Below are 13,456 nucleotides of genomic sequence, written 5' to 3'. Positions count from 1 at the left end.
ATATTGCGGATGTTAAGCGAATATGAGCCAATTTTGTGCGCAATCCATACGCAAATCCTCCTAAATGCCAGTGGGACAGGGCCCTTAAATGTCTTCTGCTACCTTCTCTGTCAAATTAAAAGCACCTGCGTACAGCAGAATGCAGAAAAGACAAACACGTGTGTGTGCATGTAAGTTTAATCACGCACAAACTGAGGAGAGCCGACATTTTGTAATTTGGGTCAAGGATGAACGGTGCCAAAACCGAACCTCAATAGGAGTAATATTTTTAGAGAGGCTAAATATATTAGCTAACAACACTGAACCATAGACATTGATATTTACATTCTGGACTCACACGCCATCCAGCAGGGGGTAGTAAATTATCTATTTATTAAAAGTGTGTATGATTTTATTTAGTAAATTCAATGTAAGTACATAATGTAATTGTAAATATGTTAAAAATGCATGGATGGCACAAGAAAGTGCAAAAACTTATTTTCATTGTGGTCCATTTAAGAATCCAATGACAAAATAGAAATAAAGTTATAATAATAATTATAGTGTTTATATAATGGCTGAGTGGATCCTTGCCATTTGATTGGTGCTTTGTATGTCACATGACATGGATTATTCGTTCCGTTTACCATGCAAATTTGGTTCCATATGTTTTGTGCCACTGCATGCTACAAACGCGGCCCACGCACACTACTGGGGGCGGCGTTTAGCTAAACATGGCAGAGTTTGTTTTGCTGATTGACAACAATTTGAATGAGCTAATTGAAGGCGCTAATTCTTCTAAAACACACACACACAAATCCACTACACCATAAGCCGTCTGAAGGCATGAAGAGCTGTTAGGATGAAAACCTGGACAAATTTCTGACAATTTTCCGCTGGACTGAGGAAGTACACAAAGTCTTTCTGGGGGGGGGGCATTACTGAACTATTGAACCGAACTGTTTTTCCAAGTTGACTGAGAACAATTTTGGACTCCTATTCAAAGTTTGTGCTGGACGTTGATGTCAAAGCACTAGTGACGCACCCCAAAATGTAAGTCCCTTTTCTGTTGTTTATAAATTAATATTTTATCAAATTTTAGCTGTTATACAAAGCAAATAATGAATGTTTTACATTCTTTCAATGGAACAAATATTTAATTTGGTGAAAGCTGGAACTTACTGCTAATCCTCCGGTTCTTATTGTAATATACTGCCCCTTACAAAGAACAAATCAATAAATTCTTCAGTTTGCATTTATTGAAAGTCACGCTGAAAACCAGGCCCGGGTCCACAGAGACACAGCCCACACACGGACTCCATCTTCTGAAAGATGCCGAACTTGGACAACAATTGGTTTTTATACAAGACAATGTAGGCGGTACAGTGGGTGGGTTTTAATCTTACAATCCTAACCTTACTGGCTCCCCATAGACAGGGAGCGCCCTCCATTTATCTGAAACTTGTGCATGAATAAGTCTGAACCAGGTTCCAGGCATTTCTAAACAGATAACAAAAGCAAATACTTGATAACTAACGTAAAGTAAGGAATTAACAGACTTTATCTTGCAACTCCCCCTCTTGACATGACTATCATGTCAACAATAAAGATTATTTTGGTATAATTCAATTCTCATGTATGATCCAATATTCCAATCAAATCAATATTCTGCCAAAACATGTAGGCACATAGGCAACCATCAATTGATCCCGTCCTGATGTTCCCTTATGCCGCATTCACACCGGACGCCACGTGAGCGACAGTGGCGACAGGTTGCCATGTAATCCCTATGGAAGGACGTGTTGTGGCGCCACAAAAGTTCAAATCACGCAATGCGACGCAATGGACGCGAATAAAGCGCTTTTGAGCGACTGGCGCATTTGTGGCATGATATCGCATTGCATCGCACCAACCTCTTCCCCAAGTTGAAAAATCTGAAATTTTTCATCTCGTCTCACCGCGATGACCAATCAGGGACTGGATATGTAGTGACGTCAAGATGTCTGGAGTTTATACTTGATGTGGACATGTCCTGTCTCTGGCAGCCAGCCTGTGAGCAGGACTTAAGTCCCTTTTGTCCTTTATTTCACAATTATGACAGAGTTTGAGAGGAGAGCGAGCAGCAGCACTGCAGCAGCCAGTTTCTTTTTTTTTTTTCATGTGTGTGTGCGAACGAATCGTCCGTGAAAATAATTTTATTAACTACACAGATGTATAATAAAACAAATGGTGACTGGTTTATAACACAGTTATGACAGAGTTTGAGGGGAGAGTGAGCAGCAGCAGCCAGTTTTTTTTTTTCTTTTTCTTTTTTCATGTGCTCGCCAACAAATCGTCTGTGAAGATAATTTTATTAACTACACAGATGTATAACAAAACAAATAACCACTGGTTTATAACAATTATGACAGAGTTGAAGAGGAGAGCGAAGAATTGCAGCGGCAGCCAGTTTGTTTTTGTTTTTTTTTTATTATTAATTGTTCACACGTGCGCACGCGAATGAGACAGAAGGTCCTCAAACTGGGTCCTGGAAAGGTGGAAGTACGACTGAAAGCGGCCATCATCCAGACGCAGCTCTTGCAGCAAATAATGAAACTCCCCGAATTGGGAATGTCTCATGAGGATGTTGTGAACCCAGGGACAGTGCCGCAGGCGACATTTGTCAGTTTTCCACAACAAACTGAGCACAGCAACTAGGGCTGTCACGATTAGGAATTTCTGGAGAAGATTAATTGTCAGGCAAATAATTGCGATTGACGATTATATTGTCTATTTTTTTTCTCTTCTTTATATTCTACTATCGCAGTATGATTACACAACTCTGGAAGAACGTTTGGCTTCTGTGAGAGGAGAAACCGGGAATAGTGCAACATTTTTATTTTTATCTTCATTTTACATATCGTCCCAACTTTTTCTGATTTGTGGTTGTTTCTGTTGCATTTCTGAAATTACCGAACTGCTATAAAGAAAAGCGTGAACATTTTATTGTGTTTTAAAACTTTGTGCAGCAAACACCAAACTTATAAAGAAGGAAAAAATACCTGGACATGTGCAGGAAAACTGATATAAACAATAGAACAATGCAGGCTGATTAGACTCCCCATATTTTTTTGTATAAATAAATCAGAATACAATAAGAGGCAACACATTTTGAAATAATTAAAACATATAGCTGCAGCTTAATAACTTTGATAACAGAAATCAGCAGCTTGAATTTTTATTCTGACTCCAGTTCATTTTAGTGTGATGAAGTCATCCTTTTTTTTTTTCCTCCATCAGTCACGTTTTGTGTTTCAACACTACATTAAGCTCAAGACTGAACAAATACATACCTTTGGAAAATAACAGCTGTTAAAGTTCTGCTTTTTGTGATCTGTGCCTCTGAACATCACTGCACAGCTTTTCTGTAATTTTTGCTCAGTTCATTTATATATTCTCATTTTTTAAAGGATATTTGACCATTTATTTCATCTCATGATCTCATAAATTCAGTATACGACATGCACATGGTGTGAACAGGAAGGTGCCGTAGAGAAAGTACAGAGAGTAAAGGCAACCCCATGGTTTTGTTTTGTTTTTTATATATATATATATATATATATATATATATATATATATATATATATATATATATATATATATATGTTCACTCGGGTTAAAATCTTCTCTCTCTGCTCCGCGCTCGCTGTCTCACATGATGCTTCACAGCAGAACGTAACGTCTCGTGTCTCCGTTCAGGAATCTCGCTCCCTCAGTCTGCAGCAAGTTGACTCCGCACACACGCACACACAGCTCCTTCGGTAAACTGCGCATTTTAAAATGCTTTGAACAAGACGGCTGCTGTTTTAATCGGCCGTCTTATTCAAAATTTGAACTTCCAAATGACAGCAGGACGGCTCGCTGCCTAAAACTATGAATTGAGAAAAAAATCAAAGACTTAAATAAAATAAACAACTCGGGGACTATTAAATTAGTTGTTAATGATTTCAATCGTCAACATAGTCGTAACTAGTCGAGCCAGCCCTACAAAACCGAAATGCATCCACAGTGGTGCGTGGCTTTGGAACCAGAACCTCCTCACGCTCCATGTTATTATCCGAGCCTCGCTAACCATCCGACCAAGACGAGAGGTGAGGCAGCGTGTGGCTGCTGCTGCACGATGACGTCAGATTCCGAGTCGTTTTATGCAACTTTGTTGATAAAATAAATAATTCACGGTAATCGGGATTATGAAAAATATTTGCGATTGGCGAATATTGTAATAATTGTGACTGCCCTAACAGCAACTCGCTCCGTGTGATCAAGGTCCACCATGTTGACTTGACAGCAAACGGAATGGAAGCTCCCCCTATTTGATGACGCACTGGGGCAAACTTTCACAGCAAAAGCAGAGCGACACACCAGGTGATGGTGGCGCATCCATCAGCAGGTGAGGGATGCGAATCTGTGGTGTCACATGGCATCCGGTGTGAACGTGGCATTATGGTGCCCACATAGTGAGTCAGGGCCTCACTGAGACATCAGAGTAATTGTGGTGGTGCCACTTAGGTTGTCCAGTGTTATAAGGTGGGATCTTACCCATCATAAGCTATCCAGCCTTCCATACTCAACTGACAACATGCCAGCAAGACAGGGGCACCAAGGTGTGAGAGGGAACTACCATTCAAGGTGTCACGTCCAAATTGTCATTGATCTTTAAATTCATAGGATCACTGAATGTGAATTACCTCCCCATCAATTTTCCCAAAGATTAATCTGTTGGATAAATCTGAACAATTTTGCACTTAACCAACAAAAAGTGCCAATCGTATTACATTCCCATAACAAATGGAACAAGGAAAAGATCAGATACAAAGGTTACAAAGGCAATAATAACAGTGAAAATACGAAGCGCATCAAGTGTCGCTGGAATCTCAGTGGTCATCATGAAATTGTCCAAATGACCATAACAAAACAAACAACTATAAAATTATACAAGTTATCCAAGCTGATGGAGTGGTCATCAATCGCTCTTAGCATCTTCTTTTGTCAGTTTCAACATGTTATAATATATCGAGAGATTAATACAAGTGTGTGACATCAGAGTCTCTCCATGCACGAGCAAGTTACATTATAGACTCACTAGCTAATCTGCCCTTTTAAACAAAATCTCATAATCCTAAACCCCAATGGTGTATAGTTACTTCATGGCAATACCTATATCAATAGCGAAAATGATGTAAGCATGACTTCATTACCAGATTAAGAGCAGCAAGGATTCATAACTGCCCAGTGTATCATGGAAAGAATCTATACAGCATATCAGTGAATCAAAATTAAGAAAACTCATAAAAGAAAAAAGAAAAACACAGAATTCATCTCCAAAAAAGAAATGTGGCCTATATGTGTTAACACTTAGCAGCGCAACATTTTAATTAGGCAATAAAAACACATCAGTCTTCTTTCTTGTCTTCTTCCAGATCAGTTGCCTCAAGAGGGGAGATTATAGGTATCGTTTTGTTAAGAGTTCTGTAACATTTGGTAGGGGGACAGTCCCCCTAATTTGGTGTCTAAGGCAGTGGTGATGCATTTGAAAGACAAATGTCTTATACACAGGACCAGTACATGTAGAGCTAAAGTCAAGTCAATTTGAATGAAATAAAATTAAGGTACCAGCCCAGCCACTTGCCAAAATATTCTACCAACTCAGTCAACTATTAAGTTATGATACCAAATTCATAGCCAATCCCTCAGCATGTCTTTAGTGCAGTCAAGACTCTGGTTACAGGGCCAATATTGTTTGGAAGAAATTTACAGCACTCTTAACCAAATATGTGAGATGTTCTTTTTTCTGTTCTTTTGTTACTAAAATAAATATGTAGGCCATCAATGAAATGGCTGAGCATTATTCATATAGTCCAGTCACGTCGTCTCTGGTCAGATTATTCATTGCACTTTGAAATAAACATAACTGATTCCATCCACATTTTTTTTGTGGTTCCATCCATTAGTTTGCTGTACCAAGATAAATATTAGCAGGGTCTTTTTAAACATCCCCAATAACTGAAATTGTGCCAGTACAATCGTGCTATAACAATCATCCAAATAAGTCCCCAACTTATTATCATTATTGTAACATTTTGGTCTCCATCAGTGAAGCATATTATATCCACCAAAAATATAATCTACCTTATTCCTTTATCCAATGTGGGTACTTAAGGTAATATCTGTATTTTCTATTTTATGTCAATTATATCCACTATTTATCTATTCTTCAATAACTTCACCCCATACCTTTATCTTTATTCCTACTGGTGGTTGGATCTAACTGCGGTATTGTATCACTTCCTGTTCCGGAGCACAGCAGTGTTTTTCTGTATCTGTTAGCTGTTTAATCTGCGCAGTTAGATTGATCTAGTTATCTAGATTACGATTTGTTTCCCAGTGTAATCTTTACGTGCCTTAACTAAAGCACTCCTTCTGCTGAATCAGCTCTAAATTATTTACACATTATTCACTTTGCGTGTTTTTAGGAATCCGCTAGCTTAGCGTAGCTACTAGCTCTTAGCCGGTTTAGCATGGCGGCTTCTCCTGTCTCTCCCGCACTTTTCTGCTCTGGGTGTGAAATGTTTAGTTATTCCTCGGCCTCCTTTAGCAGTAATGGTACTTGTAATAAGTGCAGCTTATTCGTAGCTTTGGAGGCCAGGCTGGGCGAATTGGAGACTCGGCTCCGCACCGTGGAAAATTCTACAGCTAGCCAGGCCCCTGTAGTCGGTGCGGACCAAGGTAGCTTAGCCGCCGTTAGTTCCCCCCTGGCAGATCCCGAGCAGCCGGGAAAGCAGGCCGACTGGGTGACTGTGAGGAGGAAGCGTAGTTCTAAACAGAAGCCCCGTGTACACCGCCAACCCGTTCACATCTCTAACCGTTTTTCCCCACTCGACGACACACCCGCCGAGGATCAAACTCTGGTTATTGGCGACTCTGTTTTGAGAAATGTGAAGTTAGCGACACCAGCAACCATAGTCAATTGTCTTCCGGGGGCCAGAGCAGGCGACATTGAAGGAAATTTGAAACTGCTGGCTAAGGCTAAGCGTAAATTTGGTAAGATTGTAATTCACGTCGGCAGTAATGACACCCGGTTACGCCAATCGGAGGTCACTAAAATTAACATTAAATCGGTGTGTAACTTTGCAAAAACAATGTCGGACTCTGTAGTTTTCTCTGGGCCCCTCCCCAATCGGACCGGGAGCGACATGTTTAGCCGCATGTTCTCCTTGAATTGCTGGCTGTCTGAGTGGTGTCCAAAAAATGAGGTGGGCTTCATAGATAATTGGCAAAACTTCTGGGGAAAACCTGGCCTTGTTAGGAGAGACGGCATCCATCCCACTTTGGATGGAGCAGCTCTCATTTCTAGAAATCTGGCCAATTTTCTTAAATCCTCCAAACCGTGACTATCCAGGGTTGGGACCAGGAAGCAGAGTTGTAGTCTTACACACCTCTCTGCAGCTTCTCTCCCCCTGCCATCCCCTCATTACCCCATCCCCGTAGAGACGGTGCCTGCTCCCAGACCACCAATAACCAGCAAAAATCTATTTAAGCATAAAAATTCAAAAAGAAAAAATAATATAGCACCTTCAACTGCACCACAGACTAAAACAGTTAAATGTGGTCTATTAAACATTAGGTCTCTCTCTTCTAAGTCCCTGTTAGTAAATGATATAATAATTGATCAACATATTGATTTATTCTGCCTTACAGAAACCTGGTTACAGCAGGATGAATATGTTAGTTTAAATGAGTCAACACCCCCGAGTCACACTAACTGTCAGAATGCTCGTAGCACGGGCCGGGGCGGAGGATTAGCAGCAATCTTCCATTCCAGCTTATTAATTAATCAAAACCCAGACAGAGCTTTAATTCATTTGAAAGCTTGTCTCTTAGTCTTGTCCATCCAAATTGGAAGTCCCAAAAACCAGTTTTATTTGTTATTATCTATCGTCCACCTGGTCGTTACTGTGAGTTTCTCTGTGAATTTTCAGACCTTTTGTCTGACTTAGTGCTTAGCTCAGATAAGATAATTATAGTGGGCGATTTTAACATCCACACAGATGCTGAGAATGACAGCCTCAACACTGCATTTAATCTATTATTAGACTCTATTGGCTTTGCTCAAAAAGTAAATGAGTCCACCCACCACTTTAATCATATCTTAGATCTTGTTCTGACTTATGGTATGGAAATAGAAGACTTAACAGTATTCCCTGAAAACTCCCTTCTGTCTGATCATTTCTTAATAACATTTACATTTACTCTGATGGACTACCCAGCAGTGGGGAATAAGTTTCATTACACTAGAAGTCTTTCAGAAAGCGCTGTAACTAGGTTTAAGGATATGATTCCTTCTTTATGTTCTCTAATGCCATATACCAACACAGTGCAGAGTAGCTACCTAAACTCTGTAAGGGAGATAGAGTATCTCGTCAATAGTTTTACATCCTCATTGAAGACAACTTAGGATGCTGTAGCTCCTCTGAAAAAAAGAGCTTTAAATCAGAAGTGTCTGACTCCGTGGTATAACTCACAAACTCGTAGCTTAAAGCAGATAACCCGTAAGTTGGAGAGGAAATGGCGTCTCACTAATTTAGAAGATCTTCACTTAGCCTGGAAAAAGAGTTTGTTGCTCTATAAAAAAGCCCTCCGTAAAGCTAGGACATCTTTCTACTCATCACTAATTGAAGAAAATAAGAAAAACCTCAGGTTTCTTTTCAGCACTGTAACCAGGCTGACAAAGAGTCAGAGCTCTATTGAGCTGAGTATTCCATTAACTTTAACTAGTAATGACTTCATGACTTTCTTTGCTAACAAAATTTTAACTATTAGAGAAAAAATTACTCATAACCATCCCAAAGACGTATCGTTATCTTTGGCTGCTTTCAGTGATGCCGGTATTTGGTTAGACTCTTTCTCTCCGATTGTTCTGTCTGAGTTATTTTCATTAGTTACTTCATCCAAACCATCAACATGTTTATTAGACCCCATTCCTACCAGGCTGCTCAAGGAAGCCCTACCATTATTTAATGCTTCGATCTTAAATATGATCAATCTATCTTTGTTAGTTGGCTATGTACCACAGGCTTTTAAGGTGGCAGTAATTAAACCATTACTTAAAAAGCCATCACTTGACCCAGCTATCTTAGCTAATTATAGGCCAATCTCCAACCTTCCTTTTCTCTCAAAAATTCTTGAAAGGGTAGTTGTAAAACAGCTAACTGATCATCTGCAGAGGAATGGTCTATTTGAAGAGTTTCAGTCAGGTTTTAGAATTCATCATAGTACAGAAACAGCATTAGTGAAGGTTACAAATGATCTTCTTATGGCCTCGGACAGTGGACTCATCTCTGTGCTTGTTCTGTTAGACCTCAGTGCTGCTTTTGATACTGTTGACCATAAAATTTTATTACAGAGATTAGAGCATGCCATAGGTATTAAAGGCACTGCGCTGCGGTGGTTTGAATCATATTTGTCTAATAGATTACAATTTGTTCATGTAAATGGGAATCTTCTTCACAGACTAAAGTTAATTATGGAGTTCCACAAGGTTCTGTGCTAGGACCAATTTTATTCACTTTATACATGCTTCCCTTAGGCAGTATTATTAGACGGTATTGCTTAAATTTTCATTGTTACGCAGATGATACCCAGCTTTATCTATCCATGAAGCCAGAGGACACACACCAATTAGCTAAACTGCAGGATTGTCTTACAGACATAAAGACATGGATGACCTCTAATTTCCTGCTTTTAAACTCAGATAAAACTGAAGTTATTGTACTTGGCCCCACAAATCTTAGAAACATGGTGTCTAACCAGATCCTTACTCTGGATGGCATTACCCTGACCTCTAGTAATACTGTGAGAAATCTTGGAGTCATTTTTGATCAGGATATGTCATTCAAAGCGCATATTAAACAAATATGTAGGACTGCTTTTTTGCATTTACGCAATATCTCTAAAATCAGAAAGGTCTTGTCTCAGAGTGATGCTGAAAAACTAATTCATGCATTTATTTCCTCTAGGCTGGACTATTGTAATTCATTATTATCAGGTTGTCCTAAAACTTCCCTAAAAAGCCTTCAGTTAATTCAAAATGCTGCAGCTAGAGTACTGACGGGGACTAGAAGGAGAGAGCATATCTCACCCATATTGGCCTCTCTTCATTGGCTTCCTGTTAATTCTAGAATAGAATTTAAAATTCTTCTTCTTACTTATAAGGTTTTGAATAATCAGGTCCCATCTTATCTTAGGGACCTCGTAGTACCATATCACCCCAATAGAGCGCTTCGCTCTCAGACTGCAGGCCTACTTGTAGTTCCTAGGGTTTGTAAGAGTAGAATGGGAGGCAGAACCTTCAGCTTTCAGGCTCCTCTCCTGTGGAACCAGCTCCCAATTCAAATCAGGGAGACAGACACCCTCTCTACTTTTAAGATTAGGCTTAAAACTTTCCTTTTTGCTAAAGCTTATAGTTAGGGCTGGATCAGGTGACCCTGAACCATCCCTTAGTTATGCTGCTATAGACGTAGACTGCTGGGGGGTTCCCATGATGCACTGTTTCTTTCTGTTTTTGCTCTGTATGCACCACTACGCATTTAATCATTAGTGATCGATCTCTGCTCCCCTCCACAGCATGTCTTTTTCCTGGTTCTCTCCCTCAGCCCCAACCAGTCCCAGCAGAAGACTGCCCCTCCCTGAGCCTGGTTCTGCTGGAGGTTTCTTCCTGTTAAAAGGGAGTTTTTCCTTCCCACTGTAGCCAAGTGGTTGCTCACAGGGGGTCGTTTTGACCGTTGGGGTTTTACATAATTATTGTATGGCCTTGCCTTACAATATAAAGCGCCTTGGGGCAACTGTTTGTTGTGATTTGGCGCTATATAAAAAAAATTGATTGATTCTCCTTCTTCCTCTTATTGTGATATAATATTAAGTGTTCCATTATATATTTGACATATCTATCTTTTTCTGGAGCTGATTTGCAACAATTAAACAATGAAATTAGTATAAATAATTAAAAACAACACTCCCGCCTCCAGCCACACAGATACCGCGTGTGGGACTTCTCTGTGTTAGGAGGGTGAAGAAGTCAGCGGGTCAAAGAGCTTTTTCTCATGTACACACCCTGAGGAGCCTTACATGAAGCCATTGCCTGAGCACATTACCAGGCCATGGTGTGGTGTCAGCATGGCATTCCTCACCCTCAGCTACCACCAGAAACAAACTATTGGTGGAAGGAAGAGGAAGATAGGGTAATACCTGTACCAACAAGGCATCCTCCAGCTCCAGCCACAGTTACCTCATCACATGTTAGTGCAAGAAGACCAGTTGTACCTCACACTGTTCCTGTTGGTCGCAGGGCCTTAACTTCTCTGCTGGTTAGATGAGACTATTGTGCTCTCTGGATGGCTGGATATGAAACGGGAGGATTGTTTTCCTTACTCGATAGTGGCTATTGTAATGTCTCCCATTTGTCTCAAAAAAAAAAAAAAAAAAATCATATTACAACTATAATCTGATTATACACAGTACCATTCAGATCTGGAAACAGATAGCAAAATATTTAAAACTTCTAGAGCCCTATCCTTTACACTGCCAATTTCAGCAAATCCATCACTGATCCCTTCAATTATGGATGGAGCCTTTGAGCAGTGGAAAGAGTTTGGACTCTGTGTTTGAGTGGGTTTCCTCCAGGTCACCCGGTTTCCTCCCACATGCGGGTTAGGTGGATTGGAATCTTTAAAATTGTCCTTAGGTAGGTGTGTGTGTGTTGGTTTGTTTGTGGCCCTGGGACAGACTGGCGTCCTGTCCTGGGTGCACCCCGCCTCGCGCCCTATGACTGCTGGGATAGGCTCCACCCCCCCCCGCAACCCTTAATTGGACTAAGCGGTAGAAGATGAATGAACGTTGCTGTTGGTTTTGATGATGTTATTTTTTCTGTTGCAGGTCTGCTGTTGTGTTGTTCTGTTTGCTCTTTGGCATAATATTGTTAAAAGAAGCAAGATATCCATTCCATACTATTTTTGTATTATTGCTGTTCTTCATAAAAAATATCTGAAACGAAAGTATGAAGAAATCACCAAAAAAAAGTGCGACATCATTTTATGGTAAGTTAGATCCTTCCAGAACACAGTCCAACCAGTGGCCAAAAATCAACTTTTGAAACCAACGGGAAAGTACTAGCTCCCCGCCCCCCAGCTAGAATGAATTTGTGTGTTTGTTGCCTTCGGCGGATGATTTTGTTTGTTTGTTACCTTCTGTGAGTCCTCGTCCGCTCAGGTTTAGCTGGCCGCTCTTCCTCGCTGCCTTCAGCAGACCGTCAGGAACCACAAGTTCTGCTTTCGCCATCCTGAAGCCCACTAAAGAGTCCACCTTTGATCCCGACATTGTCAGCACGGACTTAAATAATAATAATGTTCTTCAAGGCCACCTCACCCTCGACGTCACCACCGCTGCTGTTCGTTAAGTTTCTTCGTGCGCTCTTATGGTGGTTTCCACAACACAATGTACGATTCCGCCACCTAGTGGAAAGACCGAGGATATGGAGCTAAATCAAGGCCAAAAGTTTTTTTCAGTTTCAAAATTTATTTTTTCAATCTTTTTTTATTTCAGATTACAAAACTTTTGGCCTTGATTTAGCTCCATACGGTTAGGTTAGTTTGATATTCGATATTCAGACATTCGGCGAGGATACAGTTAAATAAATCGACATTCACGCAGTCGGTGAAACCCAAACAGGCCGTACATGACATGAAAGAAGTAAACTTATTTTTCACAGCTCTTATTTTAGGTAGTTTCGCTTTTGTTTCGAAGTGCTCGGGGAAAAACGGTCCGGAGATGCACGGCGTCCAGAAGCGGTCGCTGATTTTGGGGACCATCGAACAATTACGTATCAAATGAAAAACGTGGAATCTCGATAACGTCTCATCTCTTGAATTAACATAACAAATAAACTTAATGTCATTCCGTTGCCTAGAAATGAGCACTTGCACAGCTAAAAACAAGAAATCCTGTTTGGAATACTTGACAAAATATATTTTTTTCTTGATATTGATATTCTATTTCCCCATGTTTCCAAATGACAAAAATATTTCTAACTTAAATGTGACTTCTTCACTGTGTCTGATCTTATATCTCACCCATATTGGCCTCTCTTCATTGGCTTCCTGTTAATTCTAGAATAGAATTTAAAATTCTTCTTCTTACTTATAAGGTTTTGAATAATCAGGTCCCATCTTATCTTAGGGACCTCGTAGTACCATATCACCCCAATAGAGCGCTTCGCTCTCAGACTGCAGGCTTACTTGTAGTTCCTAGGGTTTGTAAGAGTAGAATGGGAGGCAGAGCCTTCAGCTTTCAGGCTCCTCTCCTGTGGAACCAGCTCCCAATTCAGATCAGGGAGACAGACACCCTCTCTACTTTTAAGATCAATCAATCAACTTTTTTCTTATAT

At 40.3% G+C, this 13,456-nt stretch overlaps 1 protein-coding gene across 4 annotated transcripts in view; it reads right to left on the bottom strand.

Moving 5' to 3' along the window:
• The window catches only part of lrrc40 (leucine rich repeat containing 40), a 216,936-nt gene extending 204,475 nt beyond the window's left edge, over positions 1 to 12,461 (bottom strand). For 3 of the 4 annotated variants that reach the window (XM_034180742.1, XM_034180741.1, XM_034180744.1), the window contains exon 1: positions 12,258 to 12,460. In XM_034180742.1, the coding sequence (XP_034036633.1) occupies positions 12,258 to 12,390 (133 nt within the window). In that variant the 5' untranslated portion in view covers positions 12,391 to 12,460. Of the gene's footprint in view, positions 1 to 12,257 lie in introns of all 4 variants that reach the window. The other variant, XM_034180743.1, reaches the window with a different exon arrangement.
• Positions 12,462 to 13,456: the final 995 nt, after the last annotated feature.

This window comes from Thalassophryne amazonica, chromosome 10 (genome assembly GCF_902500255.1).
Source record: "Thalassophryne amazonica chromosome 10, fThaAma1.1, whole genome shotgun sequence".
Taxonomy (NCBI): domain Eukaryota; kingdom Metazoa; phylum Chordata; class Actinopteri; order Batrachoidiformes; family Batrachoididae; genus Thalassophryne; species Thalassophryne amazonica.
Note: the sequence above shows the minus strand (reverse complement) of the source record. Positions and strands in the feature narration are given on the sequence as shown.